General features: G+C 42.8%; 1 protein-coding gene across 1 annotated transcript; it reads right to left on the bottom strand.

Annotated features, from left to right (window-relative positions):
- Positions 1–440: 440 nt before the first annotated feature.
- prkg1l (protein kinase cGMP-dependent 1, like) lies at positions 441–10,951 on the bottom strand. Its single transcript, XM_053421664.1, has 19 exons — positions 10,762–10,951; positions 10,552–10,672; positions 10,192–10,358; positions 9,766–9,879; positions 8,148–8,253; positions 7,219–7,282; positions 6,802–6,879; positions 6,513–6,607; positions 6,290–6,355; positions 5,761–5,838; positions 5,563–5,659; positions 5,332–5,471; positions 5,152–5,241; positions 4,840–4,981; positions 4,570–4,733; positions 4,346–4,468; positions 993–1,055; positions 817–883; positions 441–720 (listed from the first exon to the last, which is right to left on the bottom strand). Exons 1-19 carry the CDS (start codon positions 10,949–10,951, stop codon positions 637–639), a joined length of 2,049 nt encoding a protein of 682 aa, XP_053277639.1. The 3' UTR covers positions 441–636.
- Positions 10,952–12,859: the final 1,908 nt, after the last annotated feature.

Below are 12,859 nucleotides of genomic sequence, written 5' to 3'. Positions count from 1 at the left end.
TAATTCAAGATTAATGGTCTTTATTGTAGCCATACTCAGGTACAATTAATTCGTAAGATACTTATTTTTAAATACATACTGTATAATAAAATGTCATTCTGCTCAAAATCATTTTTTTTTTCAAAACTTTTTTATTTTGGAGGTAAACCCACATAATTTCCGGTACTTATTTCCGTAGCTTGATGGCTTTTCTGCAGGGCGACGCCGACTCACACGTCATTTGTTAATTATATGCAAGCATTTGGGGGAAAGATCAAACCCTGACAGATTAATTGTGAAATAACAATAAAGTGAAAAGTGACAAAGAGGCTGCAGCTTTGAGAGAAAAACAGAGACGGTCTCGTGTAGATTATCAGTTTATTGAGTTACATTCAACAGCGGTGACATCACTGAACTTCTGTGTTTATAAATCTATAGAGGTTCTACATCAAAAGCAACAGTCTCAGCTCAACACAGCCGACAGCAGGGTCATTTATCAAACAGCAACACAAACTGATACTGTGGAAAAATGTTCTTGTCTGAAAATATAATGAATTCTTGATGGGGAGTAATGAATTAATCATGAGGACTAAACCTGTGAGTGATGAATTGTCTGAATGATTTTTTTCACCCCGATTGTTCACAGCTCACACGGCGTCAGAAGTCCTCCCAGTTTGTGTGCAGCTCCGCAGCGTCCACAGTGTAGTCCCCAGAGACACTGCTGTCAGAGGGATGCTTCACCTGAAGGACAAGAAAAAAGTCAACAAAAGAATCTGAGCCTTTGGTCACTGCTTTATCACAGAACAACAACAACAAGCCAAACACAAAGCGTCTTACTTTGGGAATAACTGGGGCTTTTAATGTATTTTTATAAAGTCCTTCCCAGTCGAATCCTTCAAACCATCTGAACGAAACAGAAACAACAGAGTGTCACCACCTAGCTGAGCGTGTTGTTTCCAAGCTCAGGCCTCAGCGCTGTGTTTTTCTCCAGTGTAATAAATCTGTGGCCTCACTTGTGCTTGTGGATGTCCTTGGCCCCGTTTCCGAGACTGCCCAGTCTCTCAGAGGGGCTGCTCCTTGGTGACGGAGGGCGGAAAACAGAACACACGGATAAATAAACTTTGAATTAATAGATCAGATTCAGTCTTTTCAAAAGATGGTGTCGCTGCAAAGGTCGGCTCCAATACACCTGCACCCTCTCTTAATGAGCTGCTGCTGTCTGCCTGTGTGCGTGTCTGGTCTGGGAGAGAGGAAATGTATTCATATATAGATGTAGCTAGAGATATACAGTGCCTTGCATAAGTATTCACCCCCCTTGGACTTTTTCCCATTATGTACTGTTACTAACTGGAATTCAAATAGACTTAAATAAACTTTTTCCCGTTTGATCAACAAAACATGCATAGTACTTTGGAGGTGCAAAATAAATTTATTGTGACACAAACAATAATGAGAACAAAAAAGTTGACATCTGTTGGGTGCATAAGTATTCACCCCCCTGTGTCAATACTTGGTAGAACCCCCTTTCGCTGCAATTACAGCTGCAAGTCTTTTGGGGTATGTCTCTACCAGCTTTGCACATCTAGAGATGGAAAGGTTTGTCCATTCTTCTTGGCAAAAAAGATGAAGCTCAGTCAGATTGGATGGAGACCGTCTGTGAACCGCAATCTTCAAGTCTTGCCATAGATTCTCTATTGGATTGAGGTCTGGGCTTTGACTGGGCCATTTTAAGACATTAACATTCTTTAATCCAAACCATTCCTTTGTAGCTATGGCTGTATGTTTAGGGTCATTGTCCTGCTGGAAGATGAACCTCCGCCCCAGTCTCAAGTCTTTTGCAGACTGCATCAGATTTTCTTCAAGGATTTCCCTGTATTTGGCTCCATCCATCTTTCCCTCTATTCTGACCAGTTTCCCTGTACCTGCTGAAGAGAAGCATCCCCACAGCATGATGCTACCACCACCATGTTTCACTGTTGGGATGGTGTGCTCAGGGTGATGGGCAGTGTTGGGTTTTCGCCACACATAGCATTTTGCATTGAGGCCAAAAAGTTCAATTTTGGTCTCATCTGACCAGAGCACCTTCTTCCACATGTTTGCTGTGTCTCCCACATGGCTTCTGGCAAACTCCAAACGGGATTTTTTATGGATCCCTTTCAACAATGGCTTTCTTCTTGCCACTCTTCCATAAAGTCCAGATTTGTGGAGTAGACGACTAATAGTTGTCCTGTGGACAATCTCCCACCTCAGCTGTGGATCTCTGCAACTCCTCCAGAGTAACCATGGGCCTCCTGGTTGCTTCTCTGATTAATTTTCTCCTTGTCCGACTCTTCAGTTTGGGTGGACGGCCTCCTCTTGGTAGGTTTGCGGTTGTGCCATATTCTTTCCATTTTCTTATGATGGATTTTATGGTGCTCAGAGAGATGTTCAAAGCTCTGGATATTTTTTTTTAACCTAACCCTGCTTCATATTTCTCCACAACTTTATCCCTGACCTGTTTGGTGAGCTCCTTGGTCTTCATGATGCTGTTTGTTCAGTAATGATCTCCAACAAACTCTGAGTCCGTCACAGAACAGGTGTATTTATACTGAGATTAAATTGCAGACAGGTGGACCCTATTTACTAATTATGTGACTTGCAAATGTGACTTGTGAATGCAATTGGTCGCACCAGATCTTTGTTAGGGGTTTCACAGTAAAGGGGGTGAATACATATGCACTCAACACTTTTCAGATTTGTATTTGTAAGTAATTGTGAAATCCATGTAATATTTCCCCCCACTTCCAAATGATGCACTATTTTGTGTTGGTCCATTACATAAACTCACGATGAAATAAATTTTAATCTGTGGTTATACCATGACAAAATGTAGAAAAGTCCAAAGGGGGTGAATACTTATGCAAGGCACTGTAGATATCCTATAGATATAGATATAAATATAGATATGCTATAAAAGTATATTGATAGATATAGGCTTTATATAGCTAGATAGACATGATAAGTAGATATAGATAGGTAGGTAGGTTGGTAGATAGATAGTCAGGTCGGTATGTAGATAAATAGGTAGGTAAGTAGGTAGATAGGTCGGTAGGTAGGTAGGTAAGTAGGTAGATAGGTAGGTAGGTAGTCAGGTCGGTAGGTAGGTAGGTAAGTAGGTAGATAGGTAGGTAGGTAGTCAGGTCGGTAGGTAGGTAGGTAAGTAGGTAGATAGGTCGGTAGGTAAGTAGGTAAGTAGGTAGATAGGTAGGTAGGTAGGCAGGTCGGTAGGTAGGTAGGTAAGTAGGTAGATAGGAAGGTAGGTAGGGAGATAAATAGGTCGGTATGTAGGTAGGTAAGTAGGTAAATTGGTAGGTAGGTAGGTAGGTAGGTAGTCAGGTCGGTAGGTAGGTAGGTGGGTAAGTAGGTAGATAGGTAGGTAGGTAGGTAGGTAGGTAAGTAGGTAGATAGGTAGGTAGGTAGTCAGGTTGGTAGGTAGGTAGGTAGGTAAGTTGGTAGATAGGAAGGTAGGTAAGTAGATAAATAGGTCAGTATGTAGGTAGGTAAGTAGGTAGATAGGTAGGTCGGTAGGTAGGTAAGTAGGTAAGTAGGTAGATAGGTATATAGGTAGGCAGGTAGGTAGGTTCATTATTAACATTCACATAATAATTCATGCTGTAGTCACCTGCACAGTTTCTTTATGAGACTGGAGGCACTTGTGCTGATGTTCTTGGGGAAGTCGGTCTGATCGATGCCACTACCTCTATCGATGATAGATAGTCAGGTCGGTATGTAGATAAATAGGTAGGTAAGTAGGTAGATAGGTCGGTAGGTAGGTAGGTAAGTAGGTAGATAGGTAGGTAGGTAGTCAGTTCGGTAGGTAGGTAGGTAAGTAGGTAGATAGGTAGGTAGGTAGGTAAGTAGGTAGATAGGTCGGTAGGTAAGTAGGTAAGTAGGTAGATAGGTAGGTAGGTAGGTAGATAGGAAGGTAGGTAAGGAGGTAGGTAGGGAGATAAATAGGTCGGTATGTAGGTAGGTAAGTAGGTAAATTGGTAGGTAGGTAGGTAGGTAGATAGGTAGATAGGTAGTCAGGTCGGTAGGTAGGTAGGTGGGTGTGTAGGTAGATAGGTAGGTAGGTAGGTAAGTAGGTAGATAGGTAGGTAGGTATTCAGGTTGGTAGGTAGGTAGGTGGGTAGGTAGGTAAGTAGGTAGGTAAGTAGGTAGATAGGAAGGTAGGTAGGTAGATAAATAGGTCAGTATGTAGGTAGGTAAGTAGGTAGATAGGTAGGTCGGTAGGTAGGTAAGTAGGTAGATAGGTATATAGGTAGGCAGGTGGGTGGGTAGGTAGGTTCATTATTAACATTCACATAATAATTCATGCTGTAGTCACCTGCACAGTTTCTTTATGAGACTGGAGGCACTTGTGCTGATGTTCTCGGGGAAGTCGATCTGATCGATGCCACCAATTGTTGCAGTGAGAATCTTCATTGTGTCAGAGCCACTGAACGGGAGCCTGGAGAGAGAGAAAAAATAAATAACTGTCACAATCACTGCAATTAATCTGCAACTCAACAGATGAGCTGAAAAACTCCTGCCGGCCTGCACAGTACTCACCCACCACTCAGCAGCTCAAACACAAAGACGCCCAGGGACCAGTAGTCTGCAGACAGACTGTGGCCTCTGCTCAGGATCATTTCCGGCGCCATGTAGCCCAGTGAGCCACAGAACGTCCAGGTTCTCTTACCCACCTCCACCTGCTTCATACATCTGGTGCCAGCCTGCAAAACGCATACATCACTACAGATAGCTTTAGTTAAAATGACAATGAAATAATCAATCAATAATTTAAAACAGAGTAAACAAAATTATGAAAAGGTGTAGCACCAGTTTGGCATAACCGTGTTGGTCCAGCACAACATTTCCCGGCTTGACGTCTCTATAGATGACTCCTCTGCGGTGGAGAAAGGTCAAGGCCTCGACAACACAAGCTGTGTAGAACCTGGTGCTGCACTCGTCCAAACATCCTCTGAAATAGTGCGCAGGGGGGTGGGGGGGGCGATTTAAACAAATATGTGATGCAACACATCAAACCCCGGTTAAAGGCTTAAAATGAAAGCTATGATTATAAATATTTCATCAGTGTGATGACAAAACATGTTTTGAATTTTACATTTCTTGCAATTCAAAAATACTTACTTATCTGTGAGCAGACTGAATAGATCCCCTCCAAGACAAGCCTCTGTCAACATGTACAGACACTCAGGCTCTCTGAAGGTTTTATGTAGCCTGTAATCAACAAGTTATAATATTTGCAATCATCAATATATTAAAATATTATTTGAAAAACACATTTATTAGATAAGTATTGTCAGGCACCTGACAATGAATGGGCAGTGAGTGTCCATGAGGATGCGCCCCTCTCTCAGGATGTGCTCTCGCTGGCCACTGTCGAGAATCAGCTTCTTCCTCAGGACCCTCATGGCATAGAGACAGTTGATGTCGCTCTTTAGTTTAACCTGACGGAGGTGAAAGTCAATAGATTACATCACAGAAACATGGACCCTCCTGTGGGATCACAGTGTCGCACGGGTTAATATCAACTCTCACCAGGTCTACGTGACCAAACTCCTCAGTTGCTAGAGTGCCAAGGATGTGGAAATCACTTAAGGTGGAGGATGAGAGGAGGCTGTCATCCTCGTCTGACCTGCCCACAGGGGAAGCTGAGGTGAGATGGTACTTTGGGTTTTTCTATATGTGCTGATAAAATGTGTTTCTTGTACGAGTCAGCATCGTGATTCTCCTCACTCGACTTTGGAGTCACGGCTCTGCTGCATCTCGTCACTGCAGCCTAACGGCAACCCCTCGATGATGTCTTTAAAGCTCCTGAAACACAGAAGCATGTGAATATCCTACAAATCTCTGGATATATGACAAAAAAAGGGTAAATATTATAAGCTCCGTTAGGGAGGTTATGTTTTTGTCTGCATTTGTTTGTTTGTAACAAGAATTATGCAAAACTGCAGCACTGATTACGATAATATTTTGTGGAGGGGTGGGGGATGAACCAAGGAAGAACCCATTTACTTTTGGTGCGGATTCAGGAATTTTTGTTCCACTTTCTTTAACATAACATAATGGTCGTCTCAATCTTTTCATTGATTTCTGAGAGAATAATTTATGGCTTTGAGGAAAACTGGACTGATAATTATGAGTGTGTTTAATTTGGTGCAACTAAATATCCTGATCTAGTGAATTGAAATGTGGTTTCATTAGGGGACTGTTGGGACTTGGAGAAGTTGTGCAGGTACTTTGTGAATGCAAACCAGCCACTTACTGTCTGTCTATTACCAGGCAGGTAACTGGAGCTGCAGCAACCACACTCACAGTGTGAACTTCTTCTCTAAAGACATTCAAACATAATGTCATCAATGCAAAGCACAAACTTAAAAAGAGAATTTATTACTATCATATTAGCATAATTTCCCCAAAAGCTGCTGAAACTATACATACTTTTCTTTGCAGCATCTTGTTAAAGTCTATTGTTTCTTTCATCTTACCCCCACAGAGCTTTTTCTCCAAACCAGTGTCTCTCAGAGAGTTTAGAATGGGTTGTGTGCTCCTCGTGCCCCGGCTTCTTTTCAGTCACTTTCACCTGCCAAATCCAAAGGAGAAGTAATGGAAAACGAAGCCTGATGGTGGAGAGCAATGCAGAAAAGCACCATAAGTCAATTATTGCCATCATAAAGCAATTTCTAAAGCTGTCCTGGCAATTTCACCTCCGCACTACAACTGAATAATTTCTGAAAAGCCTTATTTCATCATTCAGCAAAGAGCATAAAGCTTTACCTGGCCTTTGCTGATGATATAAAAGGTGTCTCCTGTGGCCCCTTGTCGAGTGATGTAGTCTCCTTCTGTATAGAGCCTCTGTGAAGTACAAATCACAGAGTGAGGAGCGAGAAAAACAGTGGAGAGCCATTTAAAAAGAGCATGAAAAAACAAAAAAAAACATCTCTTCCACACACAGAGAGATGAGGGCTGGTAACAATGAAGGATTCATTCTGGAGCTATCAATGCACCTGCTTGTTAACTGATGCAACGCAAAGGAAGCCGAGAATAGAAAATGCCGAGGGACGGCCTGTAAGCAATCATGTTTACACACGCTCCTTCCGTCCGCGCACATAATCTGTCGACTGGCGTCAGTTTGAAGAGCGAGCAACGGGCACACAATACCGATGCTTCAGATTTTAGGAACTTAATCTGTACCTCCTCCATGAGATCACACATTTTCATGATGACATCCTCTGGCAACGACTGGAGGAAGGGAACGCTGCAGACAAACAGAGACACACTCAGATATATCATCCACTGTGACAGACCTGCTAACGGTTAGATTTTACACATTTTCTAGGTGCTTAATCATATCAGAAACATATTGGAGAGTTGATATGAAAGATGAAAGAGTAAATATGCCTTGTTCTATTCTATATGGTTAAATATGTTGAAGGGATAGTTCACCATAAAATGAAAATTCACTCATTGACTGCTCACCACTATGCCATTCATATGCCGGCATTCAAATCTGCTGTTATCCTCCTTTCGGATCCGCATTCGCGTGTGGATCAGAGGTAATTTTGTCTGAAAACATGGTGTAAATGTACCCGTTTCATGTCGAATTTGAATGCCGAGGCTTAGGGACACTTGGATGACACCACAGGAGCAGCATTTTATGCTTTTTGTCTGTTTTCAATATATGTTTGAAGAATTGGTCACCATTTACCTCAGTTGTATTGGATTTTGCTGTAACGCTGTTTACCTCTGAGACTCCAAAAGGGTTTTGGGGACTCAAACACTTCACCCACGCCTTCATCAGCATAATGATGAGTAGTTAATGAGTGCATTTTCCTTTAATGTTATGTTAATTTACCTTAAACTGAAACCTTCATGCTGCTATTATTATTTTTGACTACACTTTTTTTTATATACTTTGACTGAAGAGAGAAGCCTCTTAACATTCCATGGTACCATAATATAAATGACAATAAAGATCTTTGAATCTTGAATATTAAGGAGAGTGTAAAAGGCCTTTAATGCAGCATGGTGACCTCTAAACAACGTGACCTCCGGGTGATGTTGTGTGGAAGACATTAGAATAGAAAGCAGCTTTCAGGGCCTGTCCCATGTCCTATCTTCACCTGCTAAGCAGCTCCATAGTGTGAGACAGGCTGTTGAGACCACTCTGCATGAGGACGGTCTGGTAGCTCTTGCAGTCCAGCACCCACAGCCTGCTGTCCATCAGTGCTGCAGATCACACGACACAGACAGAGACAGTGGGTTAAGGTTGTGTCAGTGACACCGGAGCTCTGGTGGAGGGGTAATCGAGAAGCAGGTATTGAAACAGCTGGAAGTGACACACATAGTCTGTGATGGATGTGGGGGTACCCTGCAGGATCATGAGGTACAGTCTGGAGAGCAGATGGTATGCATTATTAAAAAAAAGACTGAATAAATGAAGTGTGAGCTTATTGTCCTTAGAAAAGATTTTTAATATAAATCTAATCTGCTTTCCTCAGCCTTAATCAACCTCTCTCTACATAATAGAGCTGTAAATTAATTATGACCCATATTGATTGATTCACTAAAGCTTCCTAGAAATCAAAAGAGATGTCCCCCTGGACGGTCTAATTAGATCCAGGGTCTGAGGAAAAGGTGCAGCTTTGATATCTCCGTTCGCCCATTTGGATTTACCCCATCGGTTTTCACTTCAGCACCATATGACGCACATTTCAAGGCCACTGCTTTATCTCATGTGCCTCTGAATCCTTTGCAGAGTACAATTCTCAAATGTCTCACAGTAGGAGTGTCGGACATTTTCTTCAGAACCTACACAGCCTGATCAGAACAGCGTGTTTCCATCTGCACCTTCATCTCAGTCACAATAAAAGAGACCAGACGCCTCATTGATGGTCTCACATGGCAATAATGGAGGGAGAAAAAAGTCATTTCAGGTCAGGAGGGAGATAAACACCGTGGGGCCCTGAACAGAGGCAAAGGGAAAGACTGAACGAAATGGGAATGGAGCGAAGGACAACGGAGAGCAGACATGAGCTGAGCATTGTTACCAGAGAACAAACATGAAATTGAAACGGCCTCCTAGTTGCAAGATAAAGAAAGCAGCACAAAGGGAATGTGATGCTTAGGGACCAAACAAGGCCTTTTTTTTCCAATTTAGACTGATTCTGGTTGTTTCCAGTCTCTACTTGTGAAACAAGGTCAGATGCGATGTCTGAGAAAAGTTTTCCCACAGGACTCTGTGATCAGACACTGAAAGGAGATGGTAGCACTTTCTATTTTCAGTGGGGATTATCACTAAATCTAACACCATGTATGTGTGACAAGTGATGAGAAGAGAGAACTGAATGCAAACTATCTTTGAAATCATTACCGAAGTGCAGATTCAGTTAATGCATGCTGGATTGCAGGCAGGGCGTTTGGCATTCGAACGGCAGCGTTAGCGCAGGAAAGCAGAAAATGTTTTAATTCCCCACATCTCCGAGAAAAAAACATTTGAAGCTGTGCTGTTGTCTAAGATATCAAAAGGTCTGGTTTTTAAATTCAACCGACGTCTTCTCTCCTAGACGACTGCCAGAAATCCGCCTGCTTCTGATCGACTCTCAAACAAGAATTATTCATGTGCCGAACAATTCAAGAGTAATCACAGTGAAACTCCACCGGAGTTGTTTTGGAGTGACAGTGACACCTGCATGCAAAAGTATAGAAATCAGGAAGACAAAACCAAACCCGCTTTGCTACCTGAGACAGAGTAGGTGTGTGTGCAGTTGTAGAGCAGAGCCAGCTCTCCAAACACATCCTCCGGCTCCATTGTTTGCAGCCTCTCTCTGTCTTTTGTCACCTCCATCCTCCCTTCTGTAATAAATAAACACACAGTCAGTGAGCAAACAGCGTGTTAATGTGTCAGCGAATGAGGAGGGCTGTCGTGAGCTGTCCGCGATGCCCTGCACCAACAACAGATTATGAAATCATCCCTTGACATTTCGACACAAGGCATAAATGAATTGTGAGGCGGGCGTGTAAAAACAGCTACACAAAAGATATGATCAAATCCAATGTTTCATCTGAGCACTTGTCATCTCACTGAGGTGTTAGTGATGTTGACAGAAGTGTGAGGTGTGCTGCAGTTTGATTAATGATATCTGGTGTAAGAAAGAAATGATTCACCTTCTAAAACATAAGCCTGGGCCCCGGTGGTTCCCTCCTGAAAGACACAGCAGCCTTGATTGATGGCGGTGGGATACATGCAGGCGATGACGGCCACGATTTCTCCTTCGTCAAGGTTCTTCAACAAGTCGTTTTTCAAAAACGCTGCCTGAATCAGCCTGTGGGACCTGAGGGGACAGAATGCATGATGTCACATTTAAGTCATACTCGGCGACATGAGCAACAGAGTTTGAAAATGATTCGAAATATTGTATTTATTCAGAGTCTGAGAGACGCGGTTGGGTGAAGCCTTGAACATTTGTGAGGCAGATTTGTTCAGTGTGCGCAGGTGGGGGCTGAGGGAACGCTGTGTGCTCTTACGCCTGGCTTTTGTCACAGCAGCTTTTATGTGAAACCATGGCCAGATTCCCCGGCTCCAGACTGAAAGGCTCAAAGATGACTGTCTTCCTTTTGGCTCCGTCCTCGAATTGAGCTGAGCAAACTAATGGGGAAAATAAAACACAGGGTTTAGGGGCCTGTGCTGCCTGTGTGGGGGAGTCCAAATGTGACACATTGAAGCAGCATGTATACCTGCACTGGCTGTAGAGGCTCCTGGGAGGGAGACGGTGGCTCTGTGGCGATCCAGCTCCTCCTGGAGTCGGCGAATAAGTTCATCCTTGGTGTCCAGCTCCAGCTCTAACTCGTCTATCAGCGTGTCCCTCTGGCGAAGCTCCTCGATCTTTAGCTGCAGGGCAAACTGGAGGTCCCGCAGTGTCCCCATTTCCTGCAAATACCAGATTTCAAAACACAGAAAAACACACATCCACATAGGGTACATACACAGAGGGAGTGAGATTTCTGCATTAGTATAATTTGCATTGATTCCCCCTGTTGCAGTAATTTCAGATGATCCAAAACTTGATACTTCTCAATTGAATGTGTATCTTTTTTCCTGTGGTTACTGACATTAATATTAACAATAATTAATATATTGATTCAACAAAAATTTTAAATAATATATCAGGGGAATCCGTAATGACCAAAGGCTCCATTAAGAATAATTCATTAGCATAGACAAGAGAGTATGCTGCATGCGTATCTAAATGGAAAGGTAAAGATATAGATATATAAAGATATAGACATATCAATGAATAGATTAATATGGAAAGATATAATAGATAGATAGAGAGACAGACAGTCAGTCTAGATAGATAGAGTATTATTTTACAGATTTGTCTATTCCTCTTTCTCTCCCACATCTTAAATTGAAAATAGAGATCAAGGACACTTGTAATACTCACGGGAAAATAAGGGACAAGAAACTAGAAGTGCTCTGGCAGATTAATACAATAAAAACCCTCTCTGATTTGAAATAAAAAAGGTCACTATAAACTCTAAATTGAATGCCACACACTCTAGGTCCCAACGGAAATTCAATATTGATTTTGTTTTTCACTTTGGGTCAGAGGCGCGCCCGCAGCTACACGTCTTTTTAATGCATAAAAGAAAAATGATCAAATCTGACAAAAGAAAATGAGTCATGTTAAAACATCTGTGTTTACAAACAGTCCTGCAGATTATAACACCACACACACACACACAGACACACACAGATCACTCACCACGTGCAGTCTGCTGTGGAAGTCTTTGTGCTGACTTGTGCTGCTCAGGTCGAGCTGCTGTGTGTCCAGTCGACAGGTGCAGATCTCCTCAGTGAAGGATGCTCCGGCTCTCCCGCTGCGGGGCTGACAGGACCAGGGCTGAGCGCACACAGCAGCCAACCACGTGATCAGCACTGTGGAGGACGTGTAATGAGAAATGCACGAGCTGGTCTGATCCCAACTGGGTCAGATTGTCTTCAGAGAGTTGCACAGCCCTGGGGAATATAGGTGGGTCTGAGCCCCAATCATTTCACTCCTGAATGTTTTCAACATGCGAAAGATATAAAAGCAGCCGCACTGGGACTTTCTATTATTTTTCACTCGCACTGTCACTATGACGTGTTGCCTATTTCATACAAACGCACGCAACAGCAGTATAATGTAAACTGTGTTTGATAGCATTTTAATTGTGGTTATAGTCACAGTGGCTGATATATAATTATCACACTTTCAGTTGAAATGTTCACGAGACATCAAATATTCCTCTGATCTATGACCACTGTCTCTACCGGAGCGGAGTTGTTTGTTGACGGCTCAGCATCGAAGGATTCATGGTCCATGTATGTCCGAGATACAGAACATCGTGTTTTGATGGCGGGTTATCAAACTTTCACGCCACGCCACGGAGGGTCACACAGTGTGACGAGAATATATGTAGTAAAGTACAGTGTTGTGCATGAACGAACGCAAAAGAACGCGTTCATTGAACACGTTCACTTTTATCAGAACGATGAACTGAACGCAACTCAATGACAAATAATGAATTTGAACGGTGAACACGTTCATATTGTAGCGTCCTCGCGTATAGACAACGGGAAACTTCTCTCTTTATGTGTAACTTTATTAAAGTCCCGCGAACACGACACACTTCTTGTTCGTAACTCCGACACTTTCATCATCCACCACTGTATTCTTCACTCCCTTTCCTCATTCACCCTTGATACGCCAACTCATCAGCCAATGAGAGCCTGCCATCCCACAAAACCCTACAGCCATTGGCCTAGAACTGTCACGTGCCCAACCCTTAC

This window comes from Pleuronectes platessa, chromosome 4, assembly GCF_947347685.1.
Source record: "Pleuronectes platessa chromosome 4, fPlePla1.1, whole genome shotgun sequence".
Taxonomy (NCBI): Eukaryota; Metazoa; Chordata; class Actinopteri; order Pleuronectiformes; family Pleuronectidae; genus Pleuronectes; species Pleuronectes platessa.
Note: the sequence above shows the minus strand (reverse complement) of the source record. Positions and strands in the feature narration are given on the sequence as shown.